At 40.5% G+C, this 13,885-nt stretch overlaps 1 protein-coding gene across 12 annotated transcripts in view; it reads left to right on the top strand.

Annotated features, from left to right (window-relative positions):
- CADPS (calcium dependent secretion activator) overlaps positions 1-13,885 on the top strand; it is a 337,182-nt gene that overhangs the window by 229,736 nt on the left and 93,561 nt on the right. For all 12 annotated transcript variants that reach the window (XM_081901352.1, XM_081901356.1, XM_081901361.1 and 9 more), the window contains one exon: positions 10,947-11,053. In XM_081901352.1, coding sequence (XP_081757478.1) covers positions 10,947-11,053 — 107 coding nt within the window. The remainder of the gene's footprint in view (positions 1-10,946; positions 11,054-13,885) is intronic.

Below are 13,885 nucleotides of genomic sequence, written 5' to 3' on the forward strand. Positions count from 1 at the left end.
GATATGTACTCCTTTATAGAGAGAAGTTGGAGTTGCAGTAATACTTAAGGAGTTAATTTGTGCTGTCTTAATTCCTGTAATGAGTGTTCTCCTCCTCCCCTAAGTAGATCTAGTAGAACAGAAATTCAGTGCCATCTTACTAGGAGACGAGACACAGTTTAATCAAGAAAAAAGTTTACAAAAACAACCCTCAAAGTACATTTTAGAACTCAGTACTATTAGCAATCTGACGTTCTGTTCAAACCACTGTTTGATACCTAAACTTAATCTCATTTTTGTTTTTCATATATTCTGTTCAATACCCTATTCGGGTTGAATTGTTTTCCTGTTAATGTGTAACTAACAATACAGTCGGAGAGAAGTCATGTTTCTTGTATTATTATTTTTTGTTTGTAATGTGGTGATGTAATGAAACAAGAATACAGTTCAGATTTAAAAAAACTTTGAAAAATAATTCAGTAAAAATTCGTCAGAGATGCCACCTTTTTCATGACTTCTGGATATAAAAAAATATTCATTTGAAATTTCGTAAGATCTGAACTGTTAATTTAATTTATTTTTCTTTATTTTTCTTGAGTCCTTCGTTTATGTTCTGTGAAAGCAGATTGTCTGGATTTTGAGGTGTTTTTAGAGAGAGAAAATATTTCTGCAATGCATAATTTTGTTGCAAATTCTGCCTTGGATTGCATCAGGGTCATCTTTGAGAGACGCTACCACAAAGTGGCTCAGTATCTCATTTTTTCATACAATAATTCCACTTACACCAGAATGAACTATACTAAAATACTAGGAAATCTCTTCTTTTAGTTGAACAGTTTGTCGTCCCCTAAGGAAAGCTCACAACAAATAACTAAAACTGCCTACCCTTCCCCTTGCATAAAAAATATTATTAGGTAATAATTTTGTCAAGGGCATCCAGTTATCTTGATTTATACAGAATTTAAACAGATATTTATGAATAATGGTGGCTATGACAAGGACAGGCAGCCTTACATGCATCAACTTGATGCATCCATAAAGTACAATTGAGGCTGCATCTGCATCAGGCATCAATGTACATTAGCAAAATGAGACAATCACGAGGGAATAGTACCCATGCCACATGTATATTGTGACCGTCCACAATTATGGAGTGGATCTGAACATGTCTAGTGAACATGGTTCACTGGTCCATCTCTATATTTTTGAATATTCACCAGGCATGTAAGGGATTGTCACTGTCAACAGTCTAAGTAACATAGTCTAGGTAACATGTGCTAGGTAACATAGTTTCCATATTTTGGTTATTCAGCGTATCTTATGTGCAGGTTATAGCTGTGGATTAGCCATCTTTGAGCTACACTAACAACCTTGCAGTTACATTTTTCTGGCATTCTATATATTTCCCCTCACTTGATTAAAAATGGGTCCGGATTGCATCCATTGTGTCCATGTTTCAAACTGAACTGTGTTTTGCTTGCTTTCTGGTTCAGAAAGTATCATGATGCAGTACACCTCAAATTGACACCAAAGGAACATGGTGGGTATTCAAACCACAACCACATGAAAGTCACTCTAAAGTCAATTGGTTTATTATTTCACAATGGAACTTCCCCTTCCTCTCCTCCCCAATGTGCCTCCTTTGTACTCCTAGAAATCTGTTCCAGAAGATCCCCCACCCTCCAGAGTATATTTTGGGGACCTGCAAAGCGGATGAGAAGTGGGGGAAGTACAATCCTGTGAGCAGAAATATTCTCACGTGATGTAGAACATCACTCAGTACAAGAATTCAAGCTCCAATGAATTCTAGCATATCATAAAACGTAATGCAAAAGATTCATTTATATTTGCACATGGAATTTTAAAATACATTGTCTGTTTAGAAAATAATAATTGCAGCAACTTTTAGGTACATTTCTATAGGTACAGTTCTGCACAGATATCTGAATAACTTCAATACTAAAGGGTCCTGCTCACTAATTTTCACTGTGTTTATCTTACTCTGCTAGAGAAGCATAATATGACATGCCAAAGTTAGGTAGATTTTAAGAGTGTTCTTAGTGATACTTCTTGATTTGCTGTAAGTGGCTTAAGGCAATTCATGCCATATTACAGCTTATAAAACAGAGCATTCCTTGTACATGTATAGTCCTAATGTGATTTGGTAAAAGAATATATTTTGTTTAGAGTAGTCAGAAGGTGTTGATTAGCTGCAAAAGACAACCTGCATGTTAAATGGAGTAGGCAATGAAAGTAAGAACAATGGAACAGATATTGAAACCAAAATGTTGTTATTTGATCATGTAACTAGTAAAGCGCAGTCAACACATAACAGCCTTGCATTTTGCAAACAAAGAGATGGTTATTGCCAGTTCTAACACAACATTGTGAAATATCTTTAAACCCTTTAGAAGGCAAACAAAATCTACTTCTGCATCGTTAAAGTGTTGAGTAGTGGCCAGACTACATGCAACTGAAGCCCCACGTGAGGGAAAAAGTGGATTCTTTCATATCAGAGGAATTCCCCATAGGAGCAAAGGAGGCTGACTTGTCCTGGGACAAGACTATTTCTTTCTCTAGCACCCTCTCCATGATTTTAGGCAGAGGTCTTTCCAGTCACCTGTTATCTGATCCTTTTCACTGAGGGTGGCAGGATTTGAAACCCCAGGACAATTTCCATTCAACCCTCCTGCCATTTTTTAAAAAATCCCATAGAAATTTAAGAGGGACATACATGGATTCTGCTTTCATGCTGTCGGTCAATCTCGGCAACATAGAGCAGCATGCAGATCCGGGTCCACATCCAGCCAGGGATGGAAATTAAGCTGAAAGGAAGCCTGAGCCTGTTAACAGTCAACAAATATACATTTGCACAGGGCAGACAGAGGTGTCCTCAGCCTCCTCCATCATCCCGTCTCCATTTAGGGCGAGTATGAGAACCAGTGGCCAGCTGTTGCAGCTGGAGAACTGTTTCAGCAGCCAACCCTGCCTATGTTCTCCCAACCATTACTTTCCTATCCAAGGAATCTCTAGCAATGAAAGAGTGGAAGTAAGGGTATGAAACACTTTGAAGTTGAATAGAGGGTGTATATAGCTACAGAGTTCTCCAGAAAGCATCTGGGATTGTTCTACACTAGGAGCTGGGTATGCTGCAATGCTACAGCTAATAGTGAAGCTGTTGCATCTCTAATATGCTGAAGGAACCTGAAGGCTTGGGTTCTAGAAAGCCATCAGAAACAGAAAGCACTGAGAGCCTAAAGGGAGCTAATGTTTCCCTGCTTTTTCTCTCTTATAAGTCACAGGCAAACTTATAAGACGCCTTCTCTTCCCAGGGGTCTTTCCCCCCAGAGCTGAATCTTTGCTTGTGATTCCAACCAGGAGTCCAGCTAGAAGGGATCTCCTGAAAGCAGGATAGGAGTTGTACATGAAACTAGTGGCATTGTGTGGACAGAATGTGTGCTTGATTCTATTTATTGTTTCAAAGAAGATAAAGTAATTCCTAGACTGTAAAGACAGAAAGTGCTGCAGCACCGTAGATTATACCCAATCATCACAGAAAAATATCCACAAGGTGGCAAAAATGAGCAGTTTTCAGATAATGGAATAGCTTCTAAATGGTATTGAAGTTTTCTTGTGTTTTCATACCCACCGTTGGTATTGATTTATCCCAGCTTTTCGGTACTTGTACTGAGCAAATATACTGCTTTTCACACCATCCTGAGCGTTTCACTTCTGTGCAATGGATGTGAGAAGATGTTGAGCATCTCAGCAGGGCAATCAGCTCAGAGTCGTTGTGTGAATCAATACCTCCATACAGGAATGTCTAGCCTGCCACGATTGTTTCTGAGATTATAACGGCCCTCTTTTGAGCTGTTACAATCAGGTAAATCACAACAGCTACAAAAGACATGTAGAATATGGAGGTGCCAATCCCTACAAACTGATCTCTGCAGGCATGCTGCCCAACCAAATGTCAGCCAGCCCTGCTCTGTCCCTAAGTCCCCAAGCTAGAGCGAATCAGGTCTCTTTAGTACTCACACATGCATAAATAATAATAAAAAAGAAATCTTTTTTATTAAAAAAAATGCTGTTAATGTAATCCTGAAAGTTGAAAGGGTAGTCCTGGAATTTGGACTTTTGTAGTGTGACAGTGTTCCTGGTTCCACCCGCTGCCTTTATAACCTAGCATGAAGCAATTACATCTCATGCCAGAGTTTGGCAGAAGCCATCTATATGCACTTGTTGGCATCAGTAGGGAATCAGCAGGGGTATTTTAATTACTATTGTGGTGCATGTTGCGGAGCTGTAGGGAAATATGCACAGATCCCTCCCTGGTTGCTTTCAAAAATACTTATTCCTATTTCCTTTTGTTTTTACAATTTCATTTCAAAGAAAGAAAAATCAGAGTAGTGGATCAATGTGCTGAGAACTGCACAATCCAATCCATAGGTCATATGTTTTAAGCTGTTTTGTTTTTTTAAAATAAATACTTGATAAGGCCAGCTGCTATGGCCACTTTGCTATACGCTGTTTTCTTTCTTTATTCCTCACGCTCTCGCTCTCCCCACCCTTTTTTATGCTTCACTCTCTTCCCCATATTTTTCTGCTTTGGGCGCCCACTCATGCACTCGCAAACAAGCACACCCCAAACTGCAGTTGCGCAAGCCAGGCGTGTTTGACAGCTGCAGGATTTAAATGCCAATCAGCTCTGAAATATATTTTTCATCTAGGTCACTGTAGGTGTCTGTCTAGGTCTGCAGCTGCTGGCAAGTTCAGTAGCTGGAACATATTTAAGGCTGGTGCAGAGTTGAGTTACTGCAGGGCCTGCTGCACTGCTAAGCCGTGTCTCGTGGGTGCACTTGTCCTCTGGCTTTGGTGTTCCTTTGAGGAAATGCCATTCACGTTGTAACTGAATGGGAACAGGTCAGATGAAAATGGTCTGCAGCGACATAATTGACCCATGCATATATCTGGTGCAAGGGAACGACAGCCTTTTCCAAACACTGCTCTTGTTATCAGCATTCGTTGTTTTAGTTTAATTTTTTGGGGTGGACACACACAAGCACACACATGCAGAAGAGGCTTGCTAGGGGAGGCAAAGTTGCTACACTAGCTTCCTGGCATCTGGGTTGCTTGAAGTGGTCTGAAGGTCAGCATAGTGCAAACACACCAGCGGAGCCAAGGAAGCTAACCTTGTCCAGAAAAATTACCCACCTGTGACCATCTTAAATATTAAACAGAGTGGTGTGATGTTGGTCCATTAGACTGAATGGGTACAAAATACAGAGATAAGGACAGAAATTCAGTAGGCCATGGAAGCCAGCAAGTCTTCTCGAACTCAGAAAGACAAATAAAGCTCACTTTTCCTTTTGAGGTGAGCTTTAATATGCCCTCAAAGGGCTTTAACCAAGACTAGCCTGGGATATTTTTTTCTCTAAATCAAAGATTATGAGTTGGCCAGATTGCATGCTAGATAGGATGGCTGTTTCCTAAGAGGCCTACAGCAGGCTTCCATTTCCAATCTTTTCTTGACTCACAATGGTTCTGTGAAATTCTGCCCCCTTGACCCATAGCATCATGGGGAGAAAATATCCCCACAAAGGGAAATACTAGACAGAATCAGAAATAATGTGTTTAGCATGAGGCAAAAAACTTTACTAGTATCCCTTCCCTTCCTTAGCCCATGAGAAATTAGGCTAAGATATTTTGGGACATGAATTGATGGATTCATTTCAAGGAAAGGGGAACCATTTCAGAAAAAGGGAGAAAGAAATTTAGTCACCTAAGTTGTATCTGTATTCCTAACATAAATGTTATAAGGAGCATTCAGAAATTTAATAAAGCTCAGTGAAGCTTTCCAAGTTCTTTGTACATTATTTGTGAGGAATGTGGACTGAGGTTTTGGCTCAGTAGGGCTGTTCAGGAGAGATTCCTCTATGCATATATGCAATATGTGGTGGGGCAGCCAGATAGCACATCCTGACCCTTACAGCCATGCAGCTACTGCTCTTGCCCCTGATATCTACTCAGTGACAAGGGAGGGCCTATGTGCTTAGAGCAGCAACTTGGCCCGACAGGCCTCCCCATATTTGCCATCCCAAACATGACTTGTTAGGTTGCCATGTGGGAAAAGTCACCATATCAAAAGGAAATGTGAAAACTAAGACCTTCAGGTCACCCATTATGGTTATGGCTGACCATTATGGGTACGATTATTTGGCTTTTGTTTGTGTGACAGAGTGTATACCTCTTAGAATGGAATGGATGGTTCATTAAGATTTGGGATACCATCCTTCACACAGGCTTCTCAAATCCCATTGGCTTCAGTGGAATCCAAGCAGGCAAAGTTTGTGTGGGACTGCTGCCTAAGGGAGCAATCCTAAAGCAATATCTGCTGGGATGATCAGGCTAGTATCCAGCAGATCTCTGGCTGAGCCAGGAGGTTCCTGGTGCAGCCAGGCTTGTTGCTGCTGTTTAGTCGTTTAGTCATGTCCGACTCTTCATGACCCCATGGACCAGAGGACGCCAAGCACTCCTGTCTTCCACTGTCTCCCGCAATTTGGGCAAACCTGTTGTCTTTGAGTTTTCTTGGCAGGGATACTGGAGTGGCTTGCTGGTTCCTGCTCCAAGTGGATCATGTTTAGTCAAAACTCTCCACTATGACCTGTCTGTCTTGGGTGGCCCTGCACGGCAAAGCTTATAGCTTCTCTGAATTATTCAAGCCCCTTTGCCATGACAAGGCAGTGATCCAACAGCTTAACTTCCTCACCCTCAGCTCAGCTGGAGATATGCTGGAGTATCTTCCCTCATCCTTGGCTGAGCTTGGCAGATCTTAAGATGTAGTAAGCCCTGAAGAAAGGGCGCTCCAGGGAAGTGATGTGGGAGGGACCAAAGTGGGGAGAGGACTTAGGCCAGATCCTAAGACCATTCAGCTTGGTCATGTGACTTGGCAACCCAGCATCAGTTAAGCTGTAAAGGGTGGTATAACCCAAACCGTATTTTAAAGACTTGTTTCCCTTCTGCCAGACTTAGGTCAGCTCAGGAGACAGTAGCCCCATGACTGAACGGAGTTTGGATCTGGTGTAAGTTTACACCAGCTTCATGTATATAGGATTGCTCCCTTACAGTTGTGCTTGGTAGAGGCAAGTGTTTCTACCACCCTGAACATACAGCCATTTATAACATTTATAGAACACTTTCAAAATTACAATTTACCAGAAATCATCTCCCTGTAAAGAGCCAAACAATTAGGTTCTTTCTTTCTTTCTTTCTTTCTTTCTTTCTTTCTTTCTTTCTTTCTTTCTTTCTTTCTTTTCTCCTTCTTTTCCATCTCTGGAAAATGCAAGCAAAAAGAAAAGGGCTTCTGGCAACAAACCATGTAGATAAATATGCCAGACTCCTTGCAGACAGAATTGTTTAGAGAAGTGCTTTGGCTATTATAATGTTGATCTTGAACATAACAGAAACTATAGGAGAGGTACATTCATCATATAGAATTTGTTGTTGTGTGCATACAGAAATTATACATATATATATATATATATATATATATATATATATATATATATTCCCCCTAGGCTGATATCACAAACTATATGACAGATGGGTCAAGTCCTGATTTGCAGTATTCTAACATTTGGAATAGCAAAGTAACATATTTGATAGAGCTGGCAAGTTTTTATATATGATTCAACCCAGAATATAAAAGCCACTAGAATTCCAAGTGGAAAATAATGAGCTGGAAACAATCAGAAACCACACATTTTTTTAAAGAAAGCGAGAGATTTGAGTACATATTTAAATTGCACAAAGAATGCTGTATAGCAATCCTTTTAGCCCAGAATGGTGTTATTTACTTTTTTCAAAATGCAAAACAATTCGTTTCTGTACTTTCTGTTTTTTTTCAGTTAATAAGTCTCACAATATCTAGAAGAAATCCATAGTAGGCAATATTTCTTGCCACGATATGGGTATAAAAGGCATGCAATGCTATTTCACATTTGACACATGCAGATAAAGTTTTTTTAAAAAAAACATACACAACTAATTGACTGTACTAAAATCCTGCTTTTTGCACTTGGCTACATGAAATAACAATTAGCATTCGCACTGAATTTTAAGCATCCTAGATTGTGAATTCTTGTAGCATAGTGGAATCTGTCGACTTCAGAAAAAAATGTTTGTTGTCATAATTGTGTAGTACTTGAGTTGACGATAAGCAAAACAGCAGCTATTCCATTTGTACTTTTATCATTTCTGCTTACTTTTCGTTCAAAAGTTTTCATCTTTTTTTGTCACTGTTTATGAAGTCACATGTGTCTTTACTTTTGCTGTCTCTTTACATCATTCACGAACAGCTCGATCGTCAGTGCCCAAGCCCCCAGCTGGGCCCACTCCATCCATTCAAACGCAGTCTAACATGATAAATCAGATGCTGAAAGGCATACCTAAGCAAGCACCAAGTAACCGTAATGGTTTTCCTTTCTTTTATTAAATATATCTTTCTAGTTTAGCCTTTTTTCTCCTTAATTTGCTGTTAGTTTAGATCGTAGGAAAGTAGTCTCAACCGTAGGCTTTGAAAAAGAGAAATTTCCTAGCGCAGCGCTTCTAGTAAATAGCATTGGTTTCAAAATGTCCACCTTTTTTGTCTAGCAATGTCTGACATATGCAACATTTTCAAATATCAACGTCAGCACAAAATAACATTGTTGTTGCATAACATTTTGCATGAGATATGTGAATCTGTATGAATTAAATTAAGTATGAAATGATTGAGAAGTATGCCGTTTCATTGAGCAGTGCTCCAGTTGTCCACAATATGGTTCTCTAAAATGGAGGAGGTTATAATTTAAAAAAATAAAAAAATAAAATATGTTGTTGAAAAGAAAATTAAGCTTGGGATGAATCTACATTTCATCTAGAGACAAATTCTTGCAGGTAAGCTTGTGGTTATATCTGCTGGTTCAGCCTCTCCCCAAGTGTGAGTGGAAGGTACAGCCCCAAAGGTATGCAGTAGCCAAGGCACTGTATAATAATAATAATAATTTATTATAATTTATTATTTATACCCCACCCATCTGGCTGGGTTTCCCCAGCCACTCAGGGTGGCTTCCACCGAATTTTAAAAACAATAGAGCATCAGACATTTAAAAACTTCCCTTCAGTTATCTTTTAAAAGTCAGATAGTTGTTTATTGCCTTGACATCTGCTGGGAGGGCATTCCACAGGGCAGGCGCCACTACCAAGAAGGCCCTCTGCCTGGTTCCCTGTAACTTGTATCTGAAGAAGTGTGCATGCACACGAAAGCTCATACCAAGAACTAACTTAGTTGGTCTTTAAGGTGCTACTGGAAGGAATTTTTTTTGTTTTGACTATGGCAGACCAACACGGCTACAAATCTGTAATTGGCTTCTTCCAGTGAGGGAACCACCAGAAAGCCCTCGGCGCTGGACCTCAGTATCCGGGCTGAATGATGGGGTGGAGACACTCCTTCAGGTATACAGGACCGAGGCCATTTAGGGCTTTAAAGGCCAGCACCAACACTTTGAATTGTGCTCGGAAACATACTGAGAGCCAATGAAGATCTTTCAGGACCGGTGTTATATGGTCTCGGTGGCCACTCCCAGTCACCAGTCTAGCTGCCGCATTCTGGATTAATTGCAGTTTAAAAAGAAAAAAGAAAATAATCACTTAACATAATTGGATATTTAATAACAATAATTTTATTATTTATAGCCTGCCCATCTGGATGGGTTTCCCCAGCTACTCTGGCAGCTCCCAACAGAACACTAAAAACAGAATAAAACTTCCCTAAATAGGGCTGCCTTCAGATTTCTTCTAAAAGTCAGATAGTTGTTAGTTTCCTTGACATCTGGTGGGAGGGAGTTCCCCAGGGCAGGGGCCTCTACCAAAAAGGCCCTCTGCCTGGTTTATCTGGATAACCATATTGTTATTGATAACCTCTTTTATTATAACCCTCATACATACTGGGGGGGGAGGGGTAAGTTCCCAAACTCAGTAATATAACGTGCCCTAAATATAGAGTTCTTCTACCTAACTACTAGGAGCACTGGGCACTGCACATTTTGGCAGTCCTTATGTTTTGTCACTATTTATCTCGAGGCTCAGTGAGAGATCTGTTGGCGTTGGTGTGGGTATACTTAGAGTTTGCTAATGCAGTCTTCCCCAGTGCTATTTTCCTAGAAAAAGAAGTGCCGGAACTCACCATGTGACAATAACTGCCTCCCTCGTTCTCTTAGAATGCCAAGGGCACCCACCTGAGTGGTGCCAGAACTGAGTTCCAGCGAGTTCCGGCTGAAAATAGCCCTGGTCTTTCCCAACCTGATGCCTTCCAGGTGGTTTGGAGGGCAGCTCCCATCAGCCCCTGTTGAAGTGGCCACAATGCCCACCGTAGTGACGCACAAATGTAGATGTAAGCTGGTGTAACATCACTGGTATCAACTGGGATGAATTAGCTTAAACCTTTTATTCTAACATTCCTAATTTCTGGATCAGTTTAGATAATACTCAAAATCACAAACAGTGTTTGAGATCCCCAGCACAACCATATGTATGCATAAACTGTGAAATCAGATGTTCCCTATGCAGATAAGACCAAGATGCTGTCTCTAGGAAATGTATTTTCAAGTAGTTACTTGATACCGTCTCAACTGCAAAGTAAAACAATTTGTACCGCATATTTAAATCCAAAGCTGGAGCACTGTTTTCATGGTATAACAACAAACGTGGCTTTATGGTTTGCTCAGTACTAACTACATAGCATTTTAACCCTTGCATGAAGTAGAGGTTCCTCTTTTCTTTTCTTTTTAATTACTATTATTAATTACCCTGGGATTTTTCTTTTCTGTCCTTTCTTTTTTTAAAAAAAAAAAAAGCAACCAATCTGTTGGCCTTACATTGAGCCTATCCTGTCTCACTCCATTTTAATTCAAGTTCTTGTACTACAGAAAATGTAGGTCGGTTAGTCACACCTGCCAAAAAGCTAGAAGATACAATTCGCTTGGCGGAATTGGTAATTGAAGTCCTACAGCAGAACGAAGAGCACCATGCAGAGGTGAGCAGCTGTGGCCTAAACGTTTCTGAGCGGGGACCTATTGGACCAAGTGTCATCCCTCTGCGTATTGCACCTCTAGTTCTAGGGTGTGAGCAAGGCAAATCCACTGTCTACCCCCAAAAAATAAAACTAAATATCACTAAAAAGAAAAATAATTTTACAGGGAAAGACCTTTAAGGCTACAATCCCCTACGCACATACCCGGGAGTAAAATCCTGTTGACCTCATGAGACATGCCTTTGAGTAGACGCATATAGGGCTCAACTGTAGAAGACTGATTAAACAACTATGGGCATAATTGCTTAACCATCACTTTACATGCTGCTTCAGTTGGGCTGGGGTTTAAAGAGGCAGTTCAGTTATGGATCGTACCCACCAGTGGTCAGATTCTATTCTCAGGTTCTGTTCCAATGTAACACTTCGGAGAAGATTACCTGTGGAGAAATCTATGGAGAAAACATTACGTTGGAATGTAAAAACTACATGGATTTTGCAGGAGAGATCTGCAATAAGAGAATTTGATTGCTTCTGTTCCTTGCAAAAATAAAAGAAGAAGAAGAACAGAACCCCAAACAGATATACTTTGCATTCCAATATAATGTGTTTTTGCCTGGGTTACTCCACCTGGTATGCCTCAGTTTGAAGTCAGTTTACCACTAATAATTTTATGTTGATTTTTTAAATCATTGTGGGATGCAGCAAAATTTGGCCAGTTTTCTTTACCTGTTGAATAACTACAACATAAAAGGTTTCTAATTGAAGAGGTGGGTTAAGATGAGTTGAGGTTTGAGTTTTCTTGTTGTGCAAAAGCCATATTATATGTACCAAACAGCCAATAATAGAAATTAACCAATGAATTGACAACTGCCCAGGATAAGTCAGGTCTCTATAGATGTTCAGTTGTTCATATGCTTTAATATGCAAGGAACTAAAGCATGCAAAACAGGGCCTATTCATGTTGTCAGAAGCCTTGGCACAACTTGTGCCTTTCAGGGAGTAAGTTCTCCAGCAAAGGAGAGCTGGTTTAGTTGCCACTCTTAAAGCAGTTTAGAATCCTGTTAGGATTCTAAAGCACACATGTATTAATCCAAAAAAATGAAATTCTGACTCCTAAGTAGTCAGTGTGCATTTGCCTTCATGTGGTGCCAGGATTCCATCCCCCCATATACAGGTGCATATATGAAGTTAAATTTGCATGTAAACTCATATCCAATGTTCTTTGAAAAATGTAGTGATCTGTGATAACCTTTTTTTATATAAATGATCCTCTTAAAATTAAGATAAAACTATCCTTTGTTTATAAATTTTAACACTGCAGCGTTAATTCCCTATTTTCTCCTTTCCTTTTCATTGACGTTTCTATATTGTTTTAAATACATTTTAACATAAATAATTTCACCATTAAAAAAACAACAACCATAAATCAGATGTCTAATAAAAGCAGAGTAAAATTAATTTATTTCTAGTGCGCAGCAATCCACGAGTCCCAACTAATGCCTGATTGCATATTTAAATTTCCTCCCTGTTTTTCTACTGTTCATTCAATCTTGGATGATCCTGGCAGGGAAAAGAGGTATGTGACTAAAGTGAATGAAACAAGTCACCTCCTGTCATATTTCCGTGCATGCCCTCTCGGTGCCATGTTTCCTAATGGGATCTTCCCTGGGTCATCCTTGCTTTGTAACTCTGGAGCCAAGGAATGTAACAGCAACTTCTGTCAGAACTGCTTGTGGAATTGTAGCCCTACATGGCAGGGCCAATGTGGGGGGAAATTCTCCAGCCCGTGCATGTAGCGATGGATTTATTTTTACAAGCACTGCAGTTACATCCCAACACTTGTCCTACCTGCCTGGGCTCTTTCCTCAGCCTGTTTACCTCTGTTGCTCAGCGTACACCTGATCTCTATATAGTTTCCCCCTGCTGGTGATAAAAATAAGTGCCAAACTATTAGCTAGGATAGCTATAGCCTTCCTCTGATTTTGTCCATTGTGTGTATTGTTTTGGTATACGGTATATATAAATATATATACAATATGTACATATGGAGAGAGTGTTGATCCAAGGTTCAGGAGCGGAGCAAATTCTGCTTTCATGTTGCTGAAAGACTAGCCGTGTTAATTCAGAAAGAGCATGATTCTGGGCAGCTGTGGTGGCATACGTATGGCAAATAATGCTGCTTCCCACCTCACTATCTCGCCTTTTTCATACACCTCGTGAAGGAATGAGAAATCTGCAATTGTTCAATAGCAAGACAATGGCAACAACTGATACAAGTGGCCAATGGCTGTGACTTTGAGGCATAGGTTCTGTAAGGGAAAGCAGTTCACCACATGTTGAGAGCTTCCACATGGAGCAATGTTGGCAAGGGACATGTCTGCAGCCACCAGTACACACGCACATGATTCTGCTAGTCCAACGTTACCCAAGGAGAATGCAAATGGACCACTGGTGAACAGCAACCATACAGGACCCTTAGCATATAAGCCCACCTTGACTGAAAGTAGTTATCTCTTAGAGCAGGGCTAGGGAACCTGTAGCGCTCCAGTTGCTGTTGGACTCCAGCTGCCATCAACCCCAGCCAGCATGGCCAATATGCAGAGATGATGGGAGTTGTAGTCCAGCAACAGATTCTCCATCCTGATTTAGAGAATCAACGCAAATCCATTTTGGGTTTTATAGCTCAAGAAGACTGATGTGCAACAGAGCAATCCTAACCCCTGACCTGCCATGCTGAAGGAGGTTAGGATGTGGGCAGTACCTGGATCTGCTGGGATCCACTGGCAGGGCGCAGGGAGCTCTGCCACCATTGAGGTTCCCACTGCACCCTCCAAA

Source organism: Podarcis melisellensis (genome assembly GCF_964234715.1).
Source record: "Podarcis melisellensis genome assembly, chromosome: 2".
Lineage (NCBI taxonomy): Eukaryota > Metazoa > Chordata > Lepidosauria > Squamata > Lacertidae > Podarcis > Podarcis melisellensis.